Here is a 19158-nt window from a genome sequence, read left to right on the forward strand (position 1 = left end):
GTCTTAGAAAGTATGTGCATGAAGCTCTCTAAGGTTGTACTGACCTCTAAATAACTACATTACCACAACCAAAAAACAGGTAATGAATTAGTTTGCATGCTTCGGAACTATTGGTCTCAGAAAAATCAACCAACCCAGATTTAGTTATGGGAATAAAAGTAGAAGGGTAGAGGGGGGCTTAAAAATATTTGTTGCTTGGGCTGGCCGAATGGCTCAGGTGATTAAGAGTTGGCTTAAGAGCGCGAGCTCTGAGTAACAGGGCTGCTGGTTCAATTCCCACATGAGCCAGTGACACTGCGCCCGAGCTGAGCTGTCGCTGAGCTGCCAACAGGTGGCAGGATGGCTCAGTTGGTGTAATAACAACAAGATTGTCTGTTTGATGGTGGGCTATGCCCCTCCCTTCCCCCTCCCGCAACTAAGACTGAACTCAGCACCTTGAGCTGAGCTGCTTCCCGGATGCCTCAGTGGATAGGGCGTGCGCTCTTAACAACAAGGCTGCCGGGTTTGTCTCCCATATGGGATGGTGGCTATACCCACCCACAACTAAGATTGAACACAGCATCTTGAGCTTAGAGGCCACGAGCTGCCAACAGGAAGCCAGATGGCGACTGGTGCCCTCCACAACGAAGACTGAAGAACAACTTGGCTGGTCCCCTTCCTCAATTCCCCAACACTGTTCCCCTCCCCCAATTAAAAAAAATAAAAATATTTGTTGCTTTTTTTGAATAGTCTCTGAGAGGTATTTAGTGTTCATTATACTATCTTTGAACTTTTCTGTGACTTTGAAATTAACAAATCTTTAAAAAAGGGAAAAGAAGAACCAGATAACAATAATCAAGGGGGTGAATCAGAATTTTGCATAAAACTCCTAAATTCAGCCTGGCCGACTGAGTCAGCAGTCTAAAGTTTCCAAATAGTTTTTTGCAAAATCAATTTAGTGGACTTTTTTTTAAATGGCAAGGCCAACTTCTGACTCCAAAATACATTTTTTTCATTTGTTCCTATAAGTTTGAAATTTAAGCCTGAAACTCCTTTATATGAAATAAAATATTTTATTCCTAAAAATCCAGGGAACAGGTAACACACTAAAGAAACCATATTAAAGTGTAACAGCATGATCATTGCTTTGCATTTTGTATCTTTTTCCCCATATCTTGATCTACATTACTCTTCACAAATGTGACAATATTTTATTATCATCCCTATTTTCAAATCTCAGAAAATTAAGGCTCAGAGAGGGTAAGTGATCTCAAAGTTACACAGCTAGTAAGTGGCAGAACTTAATTCAAACTTTCTTATTCTAAAGCCTATGTTTCCTCTTACATACCACACGATTACCAATAATACATACAATTTGTTAAATGGCTTAATAAAATATGTACATATACACATTTTGTTAACCCTGTGAAGGAATTAGGCAGATTTTATCCTCATTTTATAAGTAAGGCACAGAGGTTAAGTGACTCATGGTGACACAGCTACAAAGTGGGACTTTAATTAAGAGTCCTGTCTGGATAGGGGGAAGACTATTGGGTAACCTAAGGAGGTACCACTAACCCACACTGCCTCAAAATGGACATATAAAGTCAGTTAAGTAATTGACCATTTATAAAACACTTTAACGAAGACAGAGATAAAAAGGAAGAGTTTGCTGATTTTATCATCTTTGAGCCCCAGCATGATTATAGTGGAAAAGTACAGCATAATGAATAAAAACTAATCAAACAATATGAGTATGTAGTAAAAATATGTTGAAAACATACCCATTTTGAGGTCCTCCGTCATTTATCACATTTAAGTGAGATAACTGCTTTTTCAAGTGGAGTTTGTAACTTGCATTAATTCTTAAAAATAACATCTGGAAAAGAAAGAAAGCTAAGTTTCTTAAAGCTCTATTGAAATAGAAGACAAATAGGTTATCAATATCAAATCAGAAAAAAATTGTTTTAGCCTTTGTTTTGGCTTATACTTTTAAAATGACCCTTTGTATTTTACTGCCATTTCAGTATAGTTTTTGTCTTTAGTTGGATAAAAAGCTCTTTTTTCCCCTTTTCATCAATATTTCTTTTCTTTTTTTTTTAAATATTTTATTGGGGAATTGGGGGAAGGGGAACAGACAAGTTGCTGTTGTTTTTGTTCTTCAGTCTAGTTGTGGAGGANGAGGCAGATCAGTCGCCAGCTTCTGGACGGCCGCTCACGCTGGCTGCTGGCTACACACAGTAGCTTATGGCAGCCCACTGCAGCAGGGGACTGCAGCCCACGCCATCGCCGGCGACCCACAGCAGCCCAGCTCCAGGTCGAGCTATTGTTCAGCATCTTAGCTGTAGAGGGCAGTGTCACTGCCCTCATATGTGGGATCCGAACCGGGGCCCTCTGGCGTCCCAAGCTAGTTCTTAACCATCGCGCCACTCGGCTGGCCCACAGCAGTATTTCTTTTAGTGATAGGACTTATCACTGCCATTCTGCCCCTTACAAGTCCTCTGAAAAATGTATGTGGAATCAACCATGACAGAAATAAAAGAATAAAAACAATGGAGAATTCTGTAATATATTAACTAGGAACTTGATAGAACAAAGTCTCAATGGTAGAGGCAAAGATACCTTCATCCTTCTAAACTGGTAAAATTATTTTAAAGTATTTTACTGCTCCTGTAGGCAGACTTTTTAATGCAAAGGCCCAATACTTCTTTGGGAAATACCTGACCTGAAATTATATACAATTAACCTATAGAAATGGTTTTGTGGAATAACATTTTCTATGGAAAAAATATGTTAAAAGTCATCTATGGAAAAGTTCTGTAGAATTACTGGTATTCAAGTGACAACACTGACATAAAGTCTGTCATTTCTGTCCAGCTTTGACAAGAGTTCCCTTTAGATTATGACGTAGATAAAAACCCATGAAATACTGTATGCCCAACTCCCTGAGCTGGCTAAGCCTCGCTCCAGAATAAGAACTCAGATGGCAAATCCAGAAGGTCATAAAGTCAGAAGTAGAGGATCTTATATGTAGAACAAAAAGGATGACTTGGCTTAGAAATGAAGAAAAAAAGAGACTCGAGTCAGTGCTCCAACATCTTATGGCTCTGCCTCAGTCCTCAGTGAGCCCCAAAGGAGCTGGATGATACTTAATCATGAGGTCAGTATGATTAATGCAAACCTAGGGAAGCATGAAGAAAAATGGTAACAGCTAGTATAGGATGGCAGGCTGGGGTGGCATGGGAAAGGAGACCAGCAGGAGCAAGAGCAGGCAGGAGACACTAAGAAAGCTACCCTTTGCTCCTAAATACCATTTCCATGCATTGAACCAATTACAGACAAGCTGAAATAACAAACTTGTCTAAATAGCAAAAATCTCAGTGAAAGTTAAATTCATCAGTCATACAACAAGGAGGCTTGTATTATATAACATTGTATCATTCTACAATTAGGCTTGAATGAGATCACCTGATATAGAGGGAACAAACTAAGATGGGTCTAGACTGGGAAAAAAAGGAATGCTGGAAACTTTGAAGTACTAAGAGGGAAATGAGGGACACTGGGGAGGGGGGGTAGGAGTGTCACTGAAGAATGAAGAGAACTGATAATACTTCTGTAGAGGAAGACAGTAGGGACAGTGGGTGGATATGTCATAGGTGAGAGGTGCTAAAGTCTACCCATTTTGCTATTTTTCCCAGTCTGTGCCTATTACAGATCACTTACGCTGTTCTAATAAATATTAATGATAAGGCACATTGATTTACTTTCTGTGTCATCTCATTATTAACTCTATCACTAATACTGCCCCTATCCAATTTGAATTATAATCACAGTAACATAATTTATATTCATTGATAAATGCCAACTCTGATTTTCAAATAAATAATGTAATGAATGATGTACGTAGAATCTGGGATCTCTAATACTCAAAGGACAAATGGGAAAAATCTGCTTTTTAGAATTGCTGACCATATAGCAAAGTTATTACTGCTCTGAGTAAGGGACACTTTGAAATCAGAAATTTTTAGCCATGTTTCACAAATCAGTATAACAACTGGAAAAAAGAATAATCATATTAGAATGTGAACTAAGTTTAACTGCCAAAAGCATGTAAAACACTCCAATTCTACATGCATATTAAAGGTTATATACAAGAATGTAGTATTAGGAATTACTACTCACTTGTGTTTGTTCTTCTGGAAGGAGATCAAATATAGCTTCATGCATTTTTGCCATTTGCTTACAGATATTCCTGAAACAGGCAGAAGGAACGGGAGCTTTCACCTCATACTGGCAGGGAAAAATAATGAGAATTATGTTCATGTCCTCTGGGTTGCATCTGTCCCCACAGTTCCCTAAGACAAATGTATTCTGCCCCTACTTTGTAACTTGGATACACTGGTATATAGTACTCAAGTTCAACTGTGATCTGAGCTACTCATGCAAATCTCAAGAACTTTTCATTAAATATACTAATCTACTTTGAGAGCCAGCATAACCTGTGGCTAAGAACCTAGGCTGCTTTCCTTAAGATAGACTGCTTGGGTTCAAATCCCAGTTCTTCCAATTCTTAGCTATATGACATTGCACAAGGTACTTCATTGCTCTGTATCTCAAAGGGCTTGCTGTGAGGATTTTAAAAGATGGCTCAAAAGAACACAAAACAGTGCCTTATACAAAGTAAGTACTCAGAAAGTTTTAGCTACTAATCTGGCTCAATATGCAATGATGAATCATTAAAGTGGGCCTTCCAAATTATAAGATTATTTTTTAAACATGATTTTAAGAATGTGTCAGCATGATCATATCTGAAATCAATATAACTGTGGTACAATTAAAATGTTCTTTTTCTTTTGTAGGTAGGCCAATATAGTAATCGTCTTTACCCTAAGGTTAATGGAAGATTTTCTCTGCAAAGATTTATACTGAAAGTTTAAACTTAGGTAAATTCATTTTACTATTTTTACATCTGGAACAACATACTGGTATGCTTTATACCATATTTTGGCCCACATTTTAGAATTCACAGCTTAAATTATATACCATTTTTATTTATAAGACAAACGGGCTAAATTATATTTTAAAGGTATTAATCTTATATAGTTTATTAAAATGAGCTCCAATATACTATTGTAGCAGAACCACGTAGAAGTCTCCATACAGTCCCAACTAAAGACACTCATGAAAGAGAACTTCCAGAACCGCTTCAAAAGTGGCAAGAAGGATGGGATTAAGTGTGTTCGAAACAAGGGGGTATATTTTGAGGAGGATTAATTGCAATGTGTCGTTTACTGTAACAATTGTTTTTTATTGAAACATTCACTGTATTGTTTGATCACACCTCATATAGATCAATGGAATAGAATACAGTCCAGTCCGATTGATTTTTGACAAAGATGCCAATGGAGAAAAAGATATTCCCGTCAAGAAAAGGTTCTAGAGCTATCAAAAAAGAAGTAACTTTGATTCATACTTTGCACTACAGTTCATCCTTGAACATCATGGGTATGAACTGAGCAGGTCCACTTATACACAGATTTTTAAAATTCTGTGTTGTTCCAAGTGTCAGCCCTTTTTGATCCACAGTTGGGACTCGTGGATGGGGAGTGCAGACTGTAGTTAAGTTTATGCAGAGTCAAAAGTTATATGCACATTTTCCACTGTCTGGGCGTGGGGGGGGGGAGTTTCCCTAATCCTCCATATTGTTCAAGTGTCAACTGTATATACAAAAATCAAGTAGAAATGGATCACAGACATATATAAAACCTAAAACAAAACTTCTAGAAGAAAGCACTAGAAAGTGTCTTAGTAACTTGGGTTATACAAAAATTTCTTAGAACACAAGAAACGTGAACAATAAAATAAAAAAATGATTAAACTTAAGTTCATTGAAATTAAAAACTTCTCTTGGCAAGACATTGTTAAGAAAATGAAGAAATAAGCCATTTAAGGACAAGATAGAAGGCTTCTTCATCACTGTGTGTATCCATTACACACTTTAAATGAATGAATGAATGAATAATGGCTAAGACATTAGTCTCTAGCCAGTAGCATAATTAGATGTTAATGTTTCATTCAATCCAAGCAATGGTACCCTTACTTATTAGCTTCTTAGAATCAGCCTATTTTATATTATTGTTATCCTCCTTTCCCCAAATTAAATTTTCAGATAAGAAAATGGAAAGCTAAAAACTGAGAGGCTAACCCAAAGCAACCCACTGTCTGTTATTTTGGTATGAATTGAAAACACAGCCAAACTCCTGGGCAACCCATGGGAAATAAAAAAGGCAAATAGGGCAAGGGAGCAGGAAAGAGACACTTATTAATACGGGGAGAACACAACATGTCAGGATAAAAGGAGAAGTCATTGGTGGGAAAGGTGGAAGAAAAAACACTAAGTTGCAATAGTCATGGCACATTCTTAACATTAAAAAAAAGACAAAATATGTGAAGGGGGGCATTTGAAGTTTATAAAAGAGACATAATAACTAAATGCAATATATAGACCATGTAGAAGTCTGTGTTCAAATAAGTTATTGTAAAAAGACATTTTGGGACAACTGATAAGTTTCAAATAGAAATAGATATTAGATGATATTAAGGAATTATTGTTAATTTTGTTAGGTGTGATATGGTAGAGTGTCCTTAGATTTTAGAAATACATACTGAAGTATTTAGGGATGAAATATCATAATGCCTCAAATTTATTATAAAATACTTTAGCAAAAAAAGCAAAATGTTAATGACTATTATATATAGATGACAAATAAATGGGAAGCTCATTAAATAATCCTCTTTCTTTTCCTTTGACAAAAAAAATAATGAAATGAGTTGTCACAGGAAAAAGTCTAGCCACAGTTCCAATCCTTGTTCCAAAACGGTGGATGACCAAAATGACAAAGTTAGCATTTTAAGAGTACTGGCACTTTTTTGGTTTTGCTTCATTATACTCCACAGCTTATTACTAGTTCCACTATTTAACATTTACCTCATTCTACATTGTCAGGTGTTTATAGTCCTCTGCCTTATTAGCTAGCAAACTTGAGCAGAGTCACAATGAGTTATCGATTGACTTTTGGTACACAGAAGAATGCCACGTATCAAAAGGAAACCAGTGGACTAGAACTGCTTTTGAATTTAGCTTGTCCTTGGCAACCATGAAGAAAATAAAGAATTTCTACACAGCAATAATTTTTCTCCAAAAAAAAAACTAGAAACTAATTTAAGAGGCATTACATAATATAGGTATCTTTGCACATAGCTATAAATTTCTTAAACTTCTTAAAAGAGAAGCATAAAACATCTATGTTATCTATCAACTACACCAGAGGTTCTTAAAGTGTGGTCTGGGGACACCTCGGAATCAGAGACTCTTTCAGTGAATCTATGAGGTAAAAACTATTTTTGTAATAATACTAACTAAGATGTTATCATCTTTTTCATTCTCATTTTCTCATGACTGAATAGTGGAGATTTTTAGATGATGTGATGATGTCATCATTCTGAAGGCTAATGGAATGTGTGTGTATTCTTGTTTTAAATTTTTCTTAGTTTCAATTTCTAACATGGTATATACTGATAGGTACAATTTGCATAAACAAAAGCTCTTTGGGGTCCTCAATTATTTTTAACAGTGAAAAGGGGTCCTGTGATCAAAACATCTGAGAACTATTAAACAATCTTTTTCACAAGCACTCCTTTCTCACTGTCACCAGCAAAGGTTGAGGCACATGTTTGTGTGTGAATGGGCACACTTTAGCCTTGCTCTTTAATGATTTTTATGTACCTGTTACACCCAGTATCTCAGAATCTGAAGGATACAGTGGAAGCAAAGTGCCTTACTCTACTAAATACACTCTTGGGCAAGAAGTATAAACTAAGTAAACCTTTAAACTTTCAAGTTATAAAATTTCTTCTTTCTCTCTAAGACATGTATTGAACTTCTGGAAAAGAAAGAGTAAGGGATAGAGCTAAAGTGACTATGACTGATGGACATTTTTCTGAAGATACCCTCCTAGTAACTGAAAATTCTTTGGAAAACATTGCTTCTTTTAATCACCTACTGGAATGGGAAACAAACAAGAAATTAACATTGAAAGTGATTATCTATGAGGGAAATAACAGAGCACCTCAGACTGCATTTTTAAAGTAACACAATTTACCACAAATTATTTACTTTTTTCTCTATCTTGACTTTTGTTCTCTTAATTCTATCTCTAGAAGGCTTTCAGACCAAAACCTGTTTTGAAGAAGGTACATATTTGTCAAAGCAGCTAATATAAAATTACTTTTATATAGAGTCTCTATCATCCTTGAAATCATCCCTGGGGCTCCTTAAGAGATAAATATCAACTATTTGGGTAATCTGAAGATTTTATTGAGTTTTTTTCTAAACCCTGAAAAATCTGAGTTGTTATACAACTGAAAAGTCACAATGCCTTTAAGCAAAGCCTAATAATTTCTACAAATCATTACCTTAGATAACAGCTTGTCAAATAAGCTATCCATTATCGCTACAAGCTTAGCTGATATTTCAGCTATGTGGTCGTGGTAGTCCTGTAATGAGAAATAACATATTTAAAGCTCCTGGGTACCGCTAAAAAATACTTAACAATTAAGGAATTAAATTTATGAAACTCCAGTAAAAAATACATGGAAAAGTACCTTAGTGATATGATCAAAATGCCTAAGCATGCTATATTGCTTAGGCTGCAGTCGAGCTTCAAAATGAGCCCGGATCACAGGAATGTAGTGCACAATTAACTGCAAGCAGCGAGAAGAAAGAGCTGAAGATCCAGGTTGTAGATATATCATGAAGAAACAAAAAATATATTAGTTGACGTTAAGTACATATCAAATTAAGTAAAAAATGTCAATTTTATACAGACCAATTTATTTCATAAATGAAGAACACAGTGGCAGAAAGCAACATATTTCGTTTTGTTTAAGAAAATCATTTGGTATTAAATAATGTAATGAACATGCTGATTTTCCAAATGGACTCAAGCTGTGAATGTTATTGGCATGAGGAAGCTGATGGCACAACTGATTCTCTTCTAACATTCAGATACCTTTCATCACAAAGTACTCCACACATCTTAACATTTTCCACAGTGGTACAACTTCCAAATAACTTATACTTACCAGAGTGAGAATTTCTCATAATATTTCTCCAGGAATTAATTTTTCAGTTATGGTAATACATAAAAGAGTGAAGTAGCATTTGCTACTTTTAGACCCTTTGGTTAGAGCCACAAAACCATGAGGTATACTAAAAACACAATGAGTATAATGATATAATACTTCAGCATGTGAATTAAATTCAAGAATCCATACCCAAATTTTTTGTAGTTATTGTTTTTAGTCCAACAACTTGCAGTGCACCAGCTCCAAGAACTAACTGGCAACTTCTTGAATTGAAGTACTAACAAAGGAAGAAGAAGAAAAAAAATCCAATAGTTTATTGAAAACGATTCTTCATATGCTGGCAATGTGTTAACAGTTCTAAAAATACATTCCTCTTTCCTCTCATTCAAGGACCAAATGAATTTTCTAGTAGAAGCAATTAGGATCTTTTTATGTTACAACAAAAAAGGGAGGGGGAAGGGTGTTCCTAAATGATAATATTTACAGTCTGGTAGAAAAAAGTTGAGAGATTCTAAATATCAATTGTTCAGAAATTAATCTTTAATTTGCATTCACAAAACTAGTTCAGTCATTTTCTTTTTTCTTAAGTCATTCTAATCAGACAGTCCTATTTTCAAAAGGGTAACAAAATCTGGACTGAAACATGACAACTCAATTTCAGTGCAGAATCAATTGATGGATCAGACATTTGAAAAACTGAAACCTTTTTCTTTATGTTAGCAGTTAAAAATATCTGTTAATATGAAATGGTTAAATAAAATTATCACATTTTGGGCCGGCTGAGTGGCGCGATGGTTAATTACTGGCTTGGGACGCCAGAGGGCCCCGGTTCAGATCCCACATATGAGAGCCAGTGACACTGCCCTCTACAGCTAAGATGCTGAACAAAAGCTCAACCTGGAGCTGGGCTGCCTGTGAGTTGCCGGTGATGGCGTAGAATGCAGCCCCTGCTGCAGTGGGCTGCCATAAGCTACCATGTATAGCCAGCAGCCAGCGTGAGCGGCCAGCAGCCGCAGAGAGCAGCAGTCCAGAAGCCGGCGACTGATGTGCCTCGCCCGGGAAGAGCGCAATGATGGTGCCAACTTGGGCCAGTGAAGCAACGTCCTCCACAACTAGACTGAAGAACAAAATGACAGCAACTTGTCTGTTCCCCTTCCTCCAATTCCCCAGTGCTGTTCCCATCCCCCCAACTCCCCAATAAAAATCTTAAAAAAAAAAAATCACATTTTCATTTTACATCAATGGTTCTGAAAGAATGATTTAAGAAAAATCGCTAACCTTAGTGAGGTGAATTTTGTAAAGTTCAGTGAATTCCTTCCAAGCACATGAGAAACCAGTCCAAGTTTTTTTTACCTAAGTGGCCTCAGTCATGTTCAGCACCTAACAAACAAATCATCTCCTGTCTCCAATGTCATTAACAACTCTATGGATGTAATGAGGAATCACTAAATTTGGAGTGAAAAGGAAAGCAGGTGGCCTTCTTCCAGTAATATGTTGTGTTTCAATCACAATTGAATGTCACAATTAATGTCTTAAAAAAACCTTGAAATGTCTTAGAGTTGGAAGATTAGTCTCACCCTAAAGAATTACTTCTTCCAACTACGTTTCGTTTCCATAACAGAGTAAAATTATACTCACCTTCAATAAATCTGACAGACGAGTAAGCATGTCAGTAGTAACAGATGGGATATTATCCACACACTGGCAATATTCAAGGATAATTCTTATCAACAGCAATACAGTTCTATAAGAAAAGGAAGATTACCCAATAGGCAGTCAAAACCAGAAAAATTAAACTGATTTGGCATATAAAAGCAGTCAAAACCAGAAAAATTAAACTGATTTGGCATATAAAACTCAACACTGATCTTGGTAACTGCTAAATTATGTGTTTTACCTACAAGTGCAGCAGAATACAAACTAGGGTGAGGCAAGAGAGATTCCTAGCATGCAAAATCAAGAAGGAACTCAATTTCAGGGTCATGCAATTGCATGGTCAACACTTTCATGACCTTGAGAATGAGTACTTTCTTCAATTTTGTGCTGAGGCACATCGCTCTCAGTGTGTCATCTGTATTAAATAAGTCTTTTCTATAAACCAGGTATCATTCCTTGGCCAATTTAGTAACACTGACAAAAAGCCTACCCAGTGTTTCTGATTATGCATTGGGATGTCGGAAAAGTCATGACGCATTTTTGCAACGAAAAACATAGAAAAAATATGTCATGACTTTTCCGACAATCCAATAGTACAGCATCAATTACAACTGTTGAATTAATGAAGGGAACCTAGTCCACATTTTCTTAGTGAGATGAAAGAGAAACTGTGGTTTCTAAGAACAACATATCTCCTAAGAAGTTTACTGATAAATCATGTGGATGAAAAAAAAGTTTTCTATGGAACATGACCTCACAGGGTGATCCGATCATAAATTCCTAACTGGGTAGGTCATGGTGGGTAGTCACGCCCCAGGCATATAACTTCTTTAGTAAAAGATTTACCTTTGCCTTAAACAAACCCTGCCCATTGTTTCTGTGCCTCTAGGTCAACTTTTGAAATAAGTCTAACTACTCTCATAATTTGTAATTATGAGCTCTTGTACAAGAGCATACAATCTTGTAATCCAATCCCTGTCCCATCTCCATGTAATCTTCCTTAGTTCCCTCCTCAATTTCAAATGCATAAAAGAAATGCAAAACTTATTCTCTGGAGCATTTAAGACCTTACTCCCTAGCATATGCTGCCAGTTTGGCTCAAATAAACTCTTATAAAAATTCTCTACAGGTTTGAATGTTTCTTATGTTAACAGTCACAAAGGTTCCCCTATGATGAGAAAGTTATCAGCTCATTAGCAGAACATATCATAAATTGAAGAGAACTACTGGGAGGTTAAATAAGATTGAAATTAAGGGGAAAAAAGCCATTCATTACAGGCCATCTAATTTCAATGAGATGCTCAGAAATGAGTGATCCATGTAAAATAATGTGTTATAAAAATCTAAAGGATATCAGGAAGTAGTGATTCAAGAAATATAGTATCTAGCCTTTATAACAGCTTAATGATCAGATCATATACTACTCATGCACACTCCTTACTGGGCAGGAGTCTATTGCTTATCTTTTGTGGTCCTCTCTAAGAAGATATAATATTCCCCCTTCAGCCAGGGAGTTCAGTTTTTTGCCTAAAGAGCCAGATAATCAGATATAGCCAGAGAGAACCATTTCCATTAAGAATGGGAAGAGTAACCACATAATGGATAGTTAAGGAGAGAAATCATAATTAGATGGAAGGCATGAGATTACAGGGAGATTGAAAAAAAGCTTTGCCTTCCAGAAACAGAAAAGAACTTCAGAGAAAGGAATGAATGCATTAGCTTACAACCGAGTACTTCAGAGTTTTGGGTAATACAGATTGAGAAAAAGCATCAATTCTATATGTATTTTTTGAGTACTTATTAGGTGCCAAGAAAAATGAAAATGGTGGGGCCGGCTGAGTGGCTCAGTTGGTTAAGAGCTGGCTTGGGACGCCAGAGGGCCCCGGTTCAGATCCCACATATGAGGGCCAGTGACACTGCCCTCTACAGCTAAGATGCTGAACAACAGCTCAACCTGGAGCTGGGCTGCTGTGAGTCACCAGTGAGCGTGTAGGCTGCAGCCCCTGCTGCAGTGGGTTGCCATGGGCTACCGTGTATAGCCAGCAGCCAGCGTGAGCGGCCAGCAGCCAGCGTGAGCGGCCAGCAGCCGCCATGAGCGGCCGTCCAGAAGCTGGCAACTGATCTGCCTCGCCTGGGAAGAGCGCAATGATGGTGCCAACTTGGGCCAGTGAAACAACGTCCTCCACAACTAGACTGAAGAACAAAAAAATACGACAGCAACTTGTCTGTTCCCCTTCCCCCAATTCCCCAGCGCTGTTCCCATCCCCCAATTCCCCAATAAAAATCTTTAAAAAAAAAAGTGCGAGCTCTGAGCTACAGGGTCGCCAGTTCAATTTCCACATGGGCTAGTGAGCTGCGGCAGGATGGCTCAGCTGGTGAGAGCACGTACTCCTAACAAGGTTGCCTGTTCGACTCCCACATGGGATGGTGGCTATGCCCACCCGCAACTAAGACTGAACTCAGCACCTTGAGCTGAGTGGCTGCGAGCTGCTGATGGGCAGCCAGATGGTGACTGGACTTGAAGCTGAGCTTGCTGCGCCCTTCCACAACTAAGATTGAAGGACAACAACTTGGCTGTTCCCCTTCCCCAATTCCCCAACACTGTTCCCCTCCTCCAATTCCCCAATTTAAAAAAAAAATGAAAATGGTAAGACATGATTCCCACCTTTGAGGAACTCAGAGTCTAACCATGGAGATGTGTACATAAATAAATCTAATATACTGCGGAAAGTACCATGATAGAGGGAGAAAATCACCCATTCTTCCTAAAGGTGGTGGCTATTTCAGAAAAGACTTATACAATGACCAAGAAACAAAGAAGAATGAAAAAGAATTTTGGTCTAGATATTGGGAGCTAGACCTCGATTCTAATTCTGGCTTTATTTGGATCATTTTATATTAACCATTTAACCTTCTAAGCTTCAATTCTCTTAACTATTGAAAATGAACAATAATCCTTGAAATGTCTATTTCACAACATGGTGGGTAGAGATTAAATGAGACCATATACAAGAAAATACTTAAACTCTGAAGTGCTGTTAAAGAATATGAAGATATTTTAATTACCCATTTAATAAAAGGTATATAGTACTAGACTAACAACACTGGAATTTATACTTTTCTTAGTTAATTTGAATATGAAATACTGTTATTGGTAGAAGAGTAAAAGACCCAGCAACAAATGATGACAATGGAAATAACTACCAGCAACTATCAACTTCTTATTAGGTGCTACAACTGTGCTAATGCTTTACATGAATTACCTGTCTAGTTCTGCAATAATTCTTAGTACTATTTTCCACATTTTGTTTTACAGATAAGGGAACTGAGGCACACCAAGTAACTTGCCCAAGGTCACAAAGAGTAACAGAGACCCTGGGATTCAAATCTAAGCAGTCTGACTCCAGAGCCCACAGGTTCAACTATTATGCTATATACTATAGCTAAAAAAGCTGCAGAAAAAGAGAAAGAGCTTGCGATACTAATAATATCATGGAGACACTATACTATCCTTGGATCATGTACCTCTAGATTTCTTGTTACAAGAGAAAAATCAACAACCTCTTTTGTGCTAAGCCAGTGTAGTCCCCAGTGGATATAGAATACTATAAAATATAGAAAATTAAAAGGAATCCATAAAATTTTCTTTAAATTCTTTGTAGGGTTTTAAATTGTTAACCCAAAATTTCCAATTCACATCAAAGGGCAACGAGACCTATGTTTTAAATAACTGGATCAACTAATATAGAAAAATGTGTCACTCACCCAACAACAGCATACTGTTGTCCCTCAACAATGAGAACTTCAGCTGGTTTCCTTTCTTCTGTAACTAGAAAGTAAAGCAAATAAACAAGAGAGACAAGGTACAACATGAAACAAAATATTGGAGATAAAAATTTAAACCAGGAAAAAACTAAAGAAGATAGTTCCCATTTAGGGCCTGAAACTGTCTCATTTCTGAAAACAAATATCTACTTCTTAGGAAGCAATTTGGCACAGATTAAATAAAGTATATTATGTTTAAAATCAGAGAGATTTGTATTTGAGTTCCAGTCCTACCAATTAACTTCTTAGAGCCTCAGTATCTGTATCCATTAAGCATAGATGGCAAAATGTGTCTTTCAGGGTTATTAATGATAGAGATAATGATTACAAACTGTCTATCCTCTAAGTCTGGCACATGGTAAATGAGTAAGTAGTAGAGAAAATAATGTCATTAGTTTGGAAAGGCAGAACTAATATTTCAACTGGTTGTCTTTATTACAATTCTTAAAATACAAATTAATCCCTATATTCAATGGAGAGATTATATATTTAACTTTTAAGGTTTTTAATAAAGAAGTTACTTTATTTTCAGTATATGGTATTTATCATTATAAAACAAAAATCAGCAAGTTGAGGTGAAAAGAAAGGTGGACTGAATTATTGCTGTGAATCAGCCAAATTAATTAGATTACCATGGGCAAGTCATGCTTCTCTAAGATTCAAGTCTCCTTTGCGCTCTAAGACATTTGTGAACGAAAAAGGGGCTGGGTACAAGTTCAGTGAGCAAAAGTAACCTCACAGAGTGATCTGATCATAAAATCCTAACTGGGAAGATCATGGTGGGTAGTCGCACCTCTCGACATTGCAGAGAAGTGGTATAGCATAGTAGTTAAAAGGAAGGGCCCTAAAGTCAGTCTGCCTGAATGAATCTGGATCCCATCTCTACCACCTCCTAGTTATGTAAACTTGGGCAAGTTGTTTAACCTCTTTGTGCCTCAGTTCCCATATTTGTTAAATGGGAATACTAACAGTGTCTATCTAGCTCATGGACCTATAAATGAGATAGCAATGTAAAGTGTTTAGAACAAACTCTCTAGTATCAAGTAAGCACTCAGTATTAACTGCTATCCATTAGATTTCCTTTACCCAATGTCTAGCCAAGTAGCTAGCAATTCAATAAATGTCTGATAGATGAATAATAACCAAGGATCCTTAACTTGGTAAGAACTAGTAAAATATTAATGGACCTCTAATAGTATAGATTTTCTTCTCACAGGGAAAAAAGACTTGCACAGAAGCAGGGTATGTAGAGAAACTTCCTACTGTTAGTATCCTCCACTGAGGAAGTGAAAATAAATATTTCACTTTGCAGGAAACATAAATGGTTAATTCAATCACTGTATGTCATTTTATTAAAAAATCATTATGTTTGCATGACAGTGGATTGCAAAACTGAGCTGTTCAGGGACAGAAAACATCTCTGTCATCTAGTACAGCACCTGACACAGTGGAAAATCAATGAAATAAGCTTGAAAAAGAAGATGAGTGATAACATAATTTTAAATTTGTTATTTAGAAGGATCAGTGTTTTATTTTTCTTCTTTTTGCTTTGCTGATATCATACAATTAACTTAAAAACTGGGACCACCACCCAACACTGTTATCTACTAAAAACGATCACTAGATAGCAAAAATTTACTTCATTCCTTCAATTCCTCTTTCTGCCCTATATGAATTAATCTGTTTTACACCTGTCTTTAAAACCCTTCTCTCTTGTCACAGTGGTAGAAGAGACAGCCTTTCTCTTGAACTCTCGATTCAATTCCAAGGGACCTGCCCCATAATCACTGTCATTCTTATCCTAAATTAACCTCCTTCCTTTTCCTGTTAAACATAAAAATATAATTCAGTTTCTCCTATCTTTAAACTCTCCTCCCAACTCCCTGAGTGGATTAAGTTAACAATCTAATTTCTCTTATGTCTCTAGCTGCCACTTCATCATTTTCCCGTAATAGCCAAACTTGTTAAAAAAGTAGGCTAAAATTGTCTACCCTTCCTTACCTTTAGAGTTACTTAGCATGGAAATACAATCTGACTAACACTACTGAATTACTAAGATTGCAAATGATCACCTACATGTATAGGAGTTATTATCTGTATTTTACTCAGTCTCTCTTGTAGTGCAACTGCATTTTGTGCAATGTGAAGTATATAATTAAAAAAATGTCTACATCAAAATATTAAATTTTCATTAAATGCATAAAATTTGAAAATGTAACTGCCTCCTCCATCAAAAATATTCAAGGACTTCATAATTTCAAATCTGGTGTTACAGGATGAGTTGTATATATGTTTACATTATTATCACATGACAATTCCACTTTTCTGGTATACAAAAATATCTCCCAACCATTGCGAATCTTTCATTTGAAACCCAGCTGGTATTTGATACCAATGACAATTCTCTTCTTGGAACTAATTTTTGACCTCTCTGTTCTTCTGGATTTCTTCCTACCTCTCTGGACCTTCCTTCTTAGTCTCCTTCATAGTTTTCTTTTTCTAGTTTTCATGTCACACTACATCACCTGGTAATGTGTCTAATGTGATTGCTAATAGCATTTTTTCATTAGACTTAGCCCTTTTAAAGTAGAATTATAACTGCTATTCCGTCTCAATATCTGACAAATGGAAGTTTACTAGTGTTCAATGAATGAACACGTCTCTAAATAATATGGTACAGTGATTGAGAACACAGCTATGAAATTATAAAACTGGTTTCAAATTCCAGGGCATCACATTTGCACAAAATTCGTTAACCCTTCAAAGCCTCACGCTTCCTCACTGTTAAACAAGAAACAATAGTATCTTACTCATAGATTGTTGAGAGGATAAACTGGAGTGATGCATATAAAGCACCTGGTCCAGGGTCTGGCATATGATTAACAATCAATAAATATCTGAAATTATTATCATAAATTACCATAGATACTTTCCAGTCAACTACTTACTAACTAAGCTGAGAGTATTAGTTCCAGGCTTTTAAAGAGGCATTGTCAATTAGAGAAATATTAAGCATTCCTACAAAATGAATACATAATATTAAATTGGAAGACTGTGTGAAAAAATACACATACCCCCTGATTTTTTTTCAGGTAGAGCAATCTTTCCATCTGATATAGAATCAACAAGATCCTGGAATTCTGCAGGAACATCAGCTTGCTTCCAGCGTTCATTGTCTAAAAGGAGGCTATTCAAAAGTAAAAAGAAAAGAAGATACACTTTAATAATATTTCAACACCATCTTCCTTGCTTGAAAAGAAAAGGAAGGGCTGAGTAAGTATATAAGACTTTTGTTATGTCATTTAATAATAATTAAAGACTACATGTATCTTAGTTAAATTCAAATAGAGCATATATAACACAAGACACTGAGTTTTTAAACAGTGATGGGCATCAGCTATTATTAGTACATAAGATTTAAAAATGCTGAACACCTTAATAAATTGAAATAATTCATAAACAGGATGAATATTTGCAGATTATATATTTCTTAGCCTAACCAAGAGGAGTGGTGAAACATAACTTCACTTTGGGAAAGGAAAGGCAATCAATCTATTGAGGATCTTCCTGGTAAATACATTAACGGAAATAAACATTCTAACTCCACTTTGAAACGCCAAGAAATGTGATTTTAATTCTATAATCTGCCTTTAGTTAAAAAGAAAAAAAATTGTCAGGGGTTTTGGTTAGCCAATCAATAAAGTTTCTTCTTTTAAATATAATTGTGTTTTGTAAAGAAAAAAAAAAATTAAGAGCAGAATGGACATGGTAATGATACCTGAGCTTGGTTTTTCTCTCTTCATGAAACCTGTTTACAAATTTATTAGCTTGGCTCTGAAGTGCTCCAAGTAATGACATGCTTTTTCTTCCACAGATCTGTTCAGTGTCTAAAATGAATGCTTCCATTAATCTAGAAAGTGTTATGAATTCCATGGAATTTAGCTTCTCAAGAAAACCATCCTAAATTTTAAAGATAACACAAAAATCATGACAGAATTAGTAGAACACCAAATATGGATGTGCTATAAAACCAACTCGGTTTAACAAATGTCAATATTAATTGTATTATTTTTATGATATATAATTATGTTAATTCATAAAAATGATTTGAAAATCATTTTAAACAAAATTTTCCAATACTTTAGTCCCATATAGTGAACATAAAAAGCTTAAGATGTTTAAAGTTTATAATACAGTAGATCAAATAAATTCAATTAATTCCATAAAAATTTCACAATATTGGAGTTCAACTAACTTTATTAATAAATTGTTTGGCTAGTTATACACACACACATATATAAAACAGCATTACTAATTTAAAATTAATTATTAAGGTATTATATTTCAAAATAAATCTTTTAATCATTTATTTAAAAAGAATACTTGAGTAAGTTTTCCTATTTCTTTTATTTGAATTATTTTAACATCTTCCTAATAGACCACACCAGTACCATTAACCTTATTAAGTGGTAAAAATATAATATGCATTATAGGAAACATAGGGATATAAGCAAGGATATGATTCCAGGTCTTCAAAATAATTACACTCTT

The 19158-nt window shown here is 35.9% G+C and overlaps 1 protein-coding gene across 4 annotated transcripts in view; it reads right to left on the minus strand.

Annotated features, from left to right (window-relative positions):
* Positions 1-19158, minus strand: part of VPS54 (VPS54 subunit of GARP complex) — a 76676-nt gene that overhangs the window by 3014 nt on the left and 54504 nt on the right. For all 4 annotated transcript variants that reach the window (XM_019635290.1, XM_019635301.1, XM_019635306.1 and 1 more), the window contains 9 exons: positions 18386-18567; positions 17682-17794; positions 14548-14611; positions 10765-10870; positions 9316-9403; positions 8644-8765; positions 8455-8535; positions 4162-4269; positions 1764-1858 (listed from right to left, as the gene is read on the minus strand). In XM_019635290.1, the coding sequence (XP_019490835.1) occupies positions 1764-1858; positions 4162-4269; positions 8455-8535; positions 8644-8765; positions 9316-9403; positions 10765-10870; positions 14548-14611; positions 17682-17794; positions 18386-18567 (959 nt within the window). The remainder of the gene's footprint in view (positions 1-1763; positions 1859-4161; positions 4270-8454; positions 8536-8643; positions 8766-9315; positions 9404-10764; positions 10871-14547; positions 14612-17681; positions 17795-18385; positions 18568-19158) is intronic.

Source organism: Hipposideros armiger, unplaced genomic scaffold (genome assembly GCF_001890085.2).
Source record: "Hipposideros armiger isolate ML-2016 unplaced genomic scaffold, ASM189008v1 scaffold_2, whole genome shotgun sequence".
In the NCBI taxonomy this organism is placed as follows: Eukaryota; Metazoa; Chordata; class Mammalia; order Chiroptera; family Hipposideridae; genus Hipposideros; species Hipposideros armiger.